Consider the following 9,106-nt stretch of genomic DNA (forward strand, 5'->3'; position numbering starts at 1 on the left):
GTGCATAAACTTAAAGAGAAGTAGGAGAGAGCTTTGGAGATGGGAACGAACCTACAATGTGTTATGGGGCTACATTTTAGTGTACCTACGTGTGTCTTAAGCCTGATGTGAACTCTAAGAGTTCAATGATCATTACTATTCATACACTTTGCCTGCTGAGTCTCCAGATGAAGTAATGAGGAAACACTAACCTTGTGGCTGACTGTGGAAATTAGATCAGCTCAGAGGAGTGGGAACACACGTGTTTGTTATCAAGAGACTCATATGGGTCATTGTGGGGATGGTGGCAGGGACCTTGGTCCTTTGAGATTGCTTCCTTAGACATGAAAAGTGGGAAGCTGATGACAGAAGTACACAAGTGGACATGAGCATTTCACTCCTTTGTCTGCCAGATCCCTGGAGCATCCGCTGGTGTTCCAACAGCTTGTTCCCCGAGCCTACTGAGTAGCATTATAAAGAGACCTATTCCAGCAAGGGAAAGCCAGACCCTGCTGCTCTCCTTGAGTAGAACTGCTCCATTCCCAGGTGAGTGCTCCCTTACCAAGAGTCTGGCAGCACAAAGATTCTGCCACATTGAGGGTCCCTGAAAACCCCACAAGTTTCATTCTAAGACGAGCCCCAGAGCCCTAGCTGATGATTTTTAGAAAGGCAGTGGTATGTAACAGAATTATGCTCAACTATAAAGAATGGAATAATACAATCTACAGAAAAGTGGGTAGAACTGGAGATCATTATATTAAGCAAAGTAAATGAGACTCAAAATGACAAATGCTCTCATGTGCAGAATCTAAATGTGATGTATGAGTGTGCGTGTGTGTGTGTGTGTGTGTGTGTGTGTGTGTGTGTGGTGTTGAAAGTAGAAAGGGGACCATCAGAGGAGATGAAAAAGATTTTAAAATAAGAAAGATAGAAAAGGGTTATGCAGTTTATATGACATGAAGCAGAAGGAGAAAATATTTGAGGGTGTTAATGAGACCAGCAAGAGCATGGTAAGGAGCTGAACAAGAACAATGTACACTAACACATTTCTATGAAAATATCATCCTTTTACTTTGCTAACTTTAAAAAACTAATGTTTAGAGAGCTTTAAGAAGCTTCAATAGCACGTAAAGTAAATCTGAATATCACCTCAGGGAAAAACTGTAATCTTAACACAGTTTTGTGTTCTAATCCCTGAGCACTGTGCATCATCCCATTTGTAAATACTGTGTTTCATTTCTTTCAGTAATGGTTTGAAGAACACAATGTATACATTTTCTTCTGGTTTTGGCTAAATGCATTATCTTTGATGCTATTGTGAATAAAAAGGTTTTTGGAAGACCAATTTCTGGTACTTCATTATTATTGTTAGGGAAATGCTGAATTGGTAGACTGCTATTATATGCTACAACCTTGCTATTCTACTGCCTATATGATTGTTTTGTACAATTTTTTAGGTTATGTAGCCTTTTAAAAAGGTAGTTTTACCTCCTTTAAAATAACAAAATAGAACAGGAACTAGTTTTGTGCTTTAAGTACCAGCAAGGCTGGACAGGTGCTCTGCAGAGCAGTGGACTGGAAAGTGTCTGAGTCTGTGGATGAGACAATGTCAGTGACACAAAAGCCCTTGAGAGTATGAAATGTGACCTTTTGCCTCTTATTACCCCTCCAGTCTGCCTTCTTCTCATGTTGTCCCCATTTCTCTAGGGTTCAGTGGCCATGTAACATGGGTGTTCTCCAAAAAAAAGTTGCTTAGCTTTTTCCCATAGCACATAGAGTCTTTTGTTGGGACATTTGCATTCTTTCCCATGAGTTGTTTATGACAGACACAAAGATTCTAGATAAAAGCTATCTTGCATCTCACTGAAGAACGCAGTTGTCTCAGACAGCAGCACGTAGCAAGCTTTGAAATTCACCGTCACTGAGAAGAAGCTATTTCACCTACACAAGCTATAAGGGTGGCAAAAATCAAGATCAGTGGTATGGATTCTATAACCACTGACTCCTTAATCCGTTCATCTTTGCTCATCCTAAATAGGGACATTCTAGTTTTTAAAATCTCTCATTTTATTGTGCTCTAAACTTTCTCCATTAAGGAAAAAGACATGGACAAGCTTTATTAAAGACCTTGGTTAGAAGAGGAGTATAATCCTGGGAGAGAGAATCCAGTTAAGCTGGATCCCTGGATACTGTCAACAAAGACACCTGCATCTTCACTTCTTCTCATCAAAGCTCCTAATGCTGACAGCCAGACCAGGCACTCCTCATGTTAACCGGCTCTGACAACAGAACATTAGGGAGCTGGGCAGGGAAAGGGTTTGATGTGAGAGCTCAGGTGTTTGGGTCAGATACGGGGTTAAAACAAAACAACATTATGCTATACAAAATAAAAAGAAATAACTCCTCCATATGGGTGATTTATTGGCACAGGTTCCTAGAAAAACTCTCAGAATATCATAGTAAAAGAATCAGTAATACCTCTTCCCAAATCAGGGTTTACACACACACTCACAGAGAGAGAGAGAGAGAGAGAGAGAGAGAGAGAGAGAGAGAGAGAGAGAGAGAGAGAGAGAGAGAGAGAGAGAAAGGGAGAGAGAGGGAGAGAGAGGGAGAGAAAGGGAGAGGGAGAGAGAGAGAGAGAATTCTATTTGGGAAAAAAGAAATAACCTTGGCGGTGACTTCCAGGCATAAAGATGGCTGTTGATCGGGAACACAAAGCTGTCACAGGAAACATGTCTGATAGCTAAGATCTGCTGGAGGTGGTGAATCTTGTCACCACCACCCTCTGCAAAAACATGAATAGAGGGAGCTGCTTGATTTTGCTTTCTGAGTTGCTATTGTGTTTCTCTCTCTCCCTTTGCAAACTTAGAACCAAGGACCTAGAATCCTGAATATTAGAAAACCGTTTTCCAATCTCTCTTATCTTGGAAGATCCTTATTCCCTCTTCTGTCCGCCTAATTCTGTTCATGCTTCAAGACAGAAATGTAAAGATCATCTCTCCCAGATGGCTGCTCTGTCTTCGTCATCCCCTGCAGCCAATGAATTCCTTTGTAAGTCTTTATCACAGGGCTCTGACATATTTGTCCCTTACCCATCTCATACCCTAGGCAAGCTATGTCAGGTCAGAAGGAATGATTCTCATAGCTGCATCTCACAGATGGCATTGTGTTTAACTGGTGATGCAAGTGAATGTTTCTGAAATTTGAATTAATAAGTAATAAAAAGAGAGGGGGAAGGAGAAATGTGAAGGAAGAAAAATGGAAATAAAAATGGTGTCAGTGAAGGATGGGGGCATCAGAGGAGAACAAAGTGGGCAAGAGGGGGAAGGAGGATATCTTTATCTGAAAGTTAATACAGTGATTTTTATGAGAGAGGGAGCACCTAGTATCCAGACAATGGAGATAGGGACAAGAAGAGAATCTAAGAAAATCTGGTGGAAGCCCCAATTTGGAGATAAGTAATTTTCTCTTGTAGCTTGTGCAGGAGCTGGGATATGGTCGGAGAAGGAGTGAGAAGGGAGGGAGTGCTGATACCACTAAGTTCCAGGGGACTCTCTGATTCTGCTCCTGTCCTTACAGGCTGTCAGTGTGGCCTCTCCCTCTTCCAGTCCGCCCCACTTGGTGTCAGCGATGAGCTCCTGCAACTTCACCCATGCCACCTTCCTGCTTATTGGTATCCCAGGACTGGAGGAAGCTCACTTTTGGTTTGGCTTCCCCCTGCTTTCCATGTATGCTGTAGCATTGTTTGGAAACTGCATTGTGGTCTTCATAGTGAGGACAGAGCGGAGCCTGCATGCGCCCATGTACCTTTTTCTCTGCATGCTGGCAGCTATTGATCTGGCTTTGTCCACGTCCACAATGCCCAAGATTCTCGCCCTCTTTTGGTTTGACTCCCGGGAGATTACTTTTGATGCCTGTCTTGCCCAGATGTTTTTCATTCATACTCTCTCAGCAATTGAATCTACTATCCTGCTGGCCATGGCCTTTGACCGGTACGTAGCTATCTGCCACCCACTGCGTCACGCTGCTGTCCTCAACAATACAGTAACAGTCCAAATAGGCATGGTGGCTCTGGTCCGGGGATCCCTATTCTTTTTCCCACTCCCACTACTGATCAAGCGACTGGCTTTCTGTCACTCCAATGTGCTCTCCCACTCCTATTGTGTCCACCAGGATGTGATGAAGTTGGCCTATACAGACACATTGCCCAATGTAGTCTACGGTCTAACTGCCATTCTGCTAGTCATGGGTGTAGATGTCATGTTCATCTCCTTGTCCTACTTCCTGATCATACGAACGGTTCTGCAACTGCCTTCCAAGTCCGAGCGAGCTAAGGCATTTGGGACCTGTGTGTCACACATTAGTGTGGTCCTGGCTTTCTATGTACCACTCATTGGTCTGTCAGTGGTGCACCGTTTTGGAAACAGCCTGGATCCCATTGTGCATGTTCTAATGGGGGATGTCTACCTGCTGCTGCCTCCTGTGATCAATCCCATCATCTACGGTGCTAAGACCAAACAGATCAGAACACGGGTGCTGGCTATGTTCAAGATCAGCTGTGACAAGGACATTGAAGCTGGGGGAAACACGTGACCCTTACCATCCTATCACCCTTGTCCTACATGGCTTAATATAATAACTTCAACACACCTGCTTAATTCCAATCACCCAAAAGCATATTAGTGCTTTTCCCTGAATGGGATAGTGAACTGAAGTATGGTTTTATCTTCATCATGGATATAATGTGAATGTGTCTATTTCGATGAATATTATGTGTTTTAAAGATTCTGCTGTAAAATGAGACTTACTGATAATACCAAATGAAAGAACTTGGATTTGTGATTTAAACTAATTATCGGGTTTGTGACTTGAATGAAATATTTTCAAGTTACTAACATTTTTATTCCTACTTCCTTTGTTATAAAGCTATTGTTTAGCTGTAATGCTTAACTTCTGAAATGTGGAGCATGAAGCTGACGGTATGGTAGTCAAGGGTTTCCTCGCTCATTTCAATTTTATTATTCAGTACCCAGGAACATATCTGAGCTCTAAATAGGAAGGCTTATGTGGATCATGTATGCTTAACATGTTCCAAATCGATAAGTGCTTTTCCACCTTTCCGTGTTCTTGTTCTTTTCCCAGGGAAGATACCACTTTTGTCCACCGCAACATGTGATAGAGGCTTTAATGAGCAAAGAAACTTTCTTGTATGTGCTGTGCCAAGATTTTAAATTAAATTTGACAATTGAATGCATTTGCTTTACTACCATGTTCTATTGCTTCCTGCTTAACATCTGCCATCTATTTCCTCTGCCTATTACAAATCCTGTTTTCTCTCTGCCATGTGCTAACATGGATGTCTTGTGTTTGTGGTAAGTGATTAACCCTGTCTTGGTGGCGGGTACCAAACTGTTCTTCATGATAGAGTAGCTGCTTCCTCTCAGATGAACAGAGGAGGCTTAAATTTTTTAGTCTCTTTCATATCTTTGATTGTGTCTTCTTTGTACTGTTCTGTAGCTGTCAAATCTCTTGAATATATAACATATGATATTGTCTGAGTCTTGATTTAGGTATCAAACAACATAGTAATTTATCTTAAAATGTTCAGTATTATTTTCACTGTTTTTATGTTCATAAAGTAACATTGGGAGATATGAGTGATCCTCCAGTCCTCTTTACCAACACTGCAAAGGGCCTGCTGGATATGGGTTGTACAACTATAAAGATGTTGAATGAACTTATGTGATGTAGAATATTCCCTTCATATTGAGTGGATGATGAAAAGATTCTAAGATTAGATTTTTAGTGGTACCTACAAAATAATGTTAATATATTCAATGTACACATAATGCTTAAAATGTTGACATTTATGTTGGTGTGTATCTGACACAATAAAAAAATCATTTAAAATGCTGTAAAATATTTTATTGTCGAATATATAACATTATTGTGGTAAGAAGAGGTTTGGATATGTTAAAGAAAAATATATTACTAAGGCTTATAAAAATAGCTCCAAAAAGATGATATTGGGTCTGAAACACCAAAATTCCACTAGTGTGCTACAGTTACACTACCGGATCCATGTTACAGCCTTTTAGGGCTCTCATGAAGGCTGGTTGCTACGCAGTCTCAGGAAGGACTGCAGGATACTTCAGTCATTGAACATCCCCAGGTAAGTTACACATTTTCTTGGCATTTTTTTCTACCTATGGCTTTATAACAGGCTTCATTTCCAAGACCAAAAGCAGAAATAAAAAACTCCAAGAAAAATTTGTTGTTCTTTCTGTGAATATTGTGTAATAATTTGACAAGATCTTTCTGTTTGGCATGATAACATAATAATAATCATGTGAATGAGAGAAAAATCATTTGACATGTTATGATTAACATTTTAGATAAACTTGGATGGCACATGGCCTCCAGATATTTGAACATACATTTTTCTAGATATATCTATGATGCTATGTTTTTGTGATATTAACATTTAAATCAGCAGATTTTGAAAAAAAAAGGACAGACTGTCCTCCTTAATGTGGACATGCCTTGCTCATTCAGATGAGCATACACCTGTATATATATAAACATATATGTAATATACACCTGTATATATGTAAATATACTGAAATTAGCTATAGCAGCCCAATTTTAATAGGCATCCCAATCAATCTTAGCTCAAATTTTGTAAAACCAGTTTCTTCAGCCCATGTGTTACCACACTGATCTTTAGCTGCATGGACTCCCATATTCTAAGCATGTGACCTCTGAACAACCTCTGCTTTTAAAACCATCAAATGAATAACAGATAAGAACCCACACATTACAGATGCAATTGCATCTCTTCTTTTGAAACACTGAATCTTTTGATATGTTCTCCTTAGTTATCACAAGTTAGTGAATCTAGCTTTGTGTGACTATAGGTACAATCTGGTAGTCTTTAGCCTATGGTCTTCAGCAAAATTTATAAGCATATGAGAATTACGTAAACATGAGGCAGTGTCTTACATAAGAAAAAATTGGTATCTTCACCTGGGTATACAGTGAACAATCCGAAACAAGGCCTGAAGAGCAGTAGAGTCAGGTGTCATTCCAGAAAACAAGAATAAAGAGCAAAATGAATGACAAGGAAAGTAAAATATTCCATATAGTTATTGCCAAGGTCAATAATATGGATAATGGGTACTAAACTCTACCTTAAAATATGCCTTGGGGAATTGCCTAGACAAAGGATGTATTAAGATGCTTAATTAAGATGAAACACCTATGTCATTGAAGACTGACCCTGGTTATTTCAGTGTCTTTTGGAGAAAGCCCTAAAGCACAAAAGTACCAAGAAGTACCTGATTGAGACAGAAAATGGAACGAATGAAAGTATCGTATCTCCCATACCTACAGGTGAAGAGGTGGATTAAGTTAAGGAAAGAAGGTAAAAGTTTGAGAAACCTGTGAGTTGGGGTTTTTTCATATTACATTTAAAAGTAGCACTTATTGGGGACTTGCTATAACCCTCTATTTAGATATAACCTTACATAATTAAGAGCAATTAAGAAGACTATTTTTCCACGTAGAAAATAAGAAATTAGTTATATAAACTTCCCCAAATCACACAGGGAGGGAGGGGGAAAGGTGGGCTCCAGACTTGAAGTCAAATCCTTCTGAAGTCGTTCTCTCCTCTTCTACACTTCCTGCACTGCACCTGAGAACTGAAGAGGCAGGCACGGATTGACCTATGTATATGGTAAAGGGTCCTGAGAGAAGACTTCTTCCCAAATTGTTTTAGTTGAGCCATTTCCCCTTTCAGACCTCTGTTTTTCCATCTGAATTATGTGAACGGAATAACACCTGCCATTCAGACCTAAGTGAGGATTCAGGCACAAGTACAGGCTCATTGGGTTTCTAAGATTCCATGTCTCATCTGGAAGGAAAAAGAATAACAGAATGTGATGCCAATCGAACCTGAGGTTACTGGGTTAACTCACTCTCTATGAGGCTACTTTCCCTCATATATTTTCCAGGGATGATGAGCATAGCTGTTGATGATATAAGATACGGTTACTTTACCTAATTCAGTTATGCATGATTAGAACACAAAGAAATACAATAATGCACACAACTTGATGTCAGTCCCCACTCTAGACATTAGCATCATAATCAAAGTCAATAAAACAAATGTATCTATCTTCAAGAGTTTCCACCCTGATCCCCTTGTTGTTATTTTCCTGTTGTGGTATTAGCATTTAACATAAAGTCTACTACTCTGACACTTGTAAGTATACATTCCTGTAAGAGGAGTGAGTTTCTGACTAGGGCCCCTCCACCGCTCAGCTGCTCTCACACACAATGGCCCATTCTTGCGCAGCAGGCACTTCCTCATTAAACCAGAACCTGCCTGACACCTAGAGGCTCTGAGCTGACACTAGATAGGTGATCTTCCCTAGTTCATATGGTCTTTTTGGTGAAAGATTGTGATTGAGTAAAATAATCTCTAAATTCCTGCCAGATTTTGAAAATGTTATTCTATTAATATCACTAGCAAGCCTTACAGAACTCCTGAGGGCCCACAATATCATCTCAGGGCACTCTGTGGAGGTTGCACTCTGGCCTACGTGAGAGGCAAGCCCCTTCTCTGTGCCTGTACCTGCTCTTTGCCCAAACATGGCATTTCACAATCTAATCTCCTACACTCTGTTCCTACCAATTATGGCTCTTTCCAAAACAATCAAAACTGCTCCCAGAGACAGAATTTTCCACCACAGGAAACATTCAAAGGCTCTGTAAATGGAAATTGGGCCCAATAAGAAGAACAGCTGCTGTTTGAGTCATCAAGTCAATTCACTCTTTGCACTGGTTCCTTCTTTGCAGAGTTAATGATCATTCTCACCTGGTAGTGCTTTTGTGATAAGTAGGTCTGATAATCCTTTGTCAACACTTAATACAGTATTCAGTATTTAGTGTGCTCGCAGTAAACACTTGTCACATTACAATGGGAGCAGGCAAAAATGTTGATTCATTACAATGAGGTAGAGGAATACGATGGACTTTGAAGCCACAGCAAGCAAAAGTCTATATACACAGCCAACCACCTGTCTCCGACCCCTGAGTGTCACTGGGTGATATTAGCCTGAAAGGT

General features: G+C 40.2%; 1 protein-coding gene across 2 annotated transcripts; it reads left to right on the plus strand.

Annotated features, from left to right (window-relative positions):
• Positions 1-421: 421 nt before the first annotated feature.
• LOC110298619 (olfactory receptor 51E2) lies at positions 422-5,522 on the plus strand. 2 transcript variants are annotated; one of them, XM_021167967.2, is made up of 2 exons: positions 422-525; positions 3,559-5,522. In XM_021167967.2, exon 2 carries the CDS (start codon positions 3,610-3,612, stop codon positions 4,570-4,572), a length of 963 nt encoding a protein of 320 aa, XP_021023626.1. In that variant the 5' UTR covers positions 422-525; positions 3,559-3,609; the 3' UTR covers positions 4,573-5,522. The 2 variants fall into 2 exon arrangements, with proteins under 2 accessions (XP_021023626.1, XP_029335712.1); XM_029479852.2 differs by lacking the exon at positions 422-525 and adding an exon at positions 2,853-3,030.
• Positions 5,523-9,106: the final 3,584 nt, after the last annotated feature.

Source organism: Mus caroli, unplaced genomic scaffold, assembly GCF_978045245.1.
Source record: "Mus caroli unplaced genomic scaffold, Mus_caroli_1 scaffold_8, whole genome shotgun sequence".
NCBI classification, from domain to species: Eukaryota; Metazoa; Chordata; class Mammalia; order Rodentia; family Muridae; genus Mus; species Mus caroli.

Excerpts from the sequence above, each read along its gene's own strand:
- LOC110298619 (XM_029479852.2), top strand. The coding sequence starts at position 2,947 with ATGCTTCAAGACAGAAATGTAAAGATCATCTCTCCCAGATGGCTGCTC. Across the intron at positions 3,031-3,558 it reads TGCAGCCAATGAATTCCTTT|GCTGTCAGTGTGGCCTCTCC; the intron begins GTAAGTCTTTAT and ends CTGTCCTTACAG.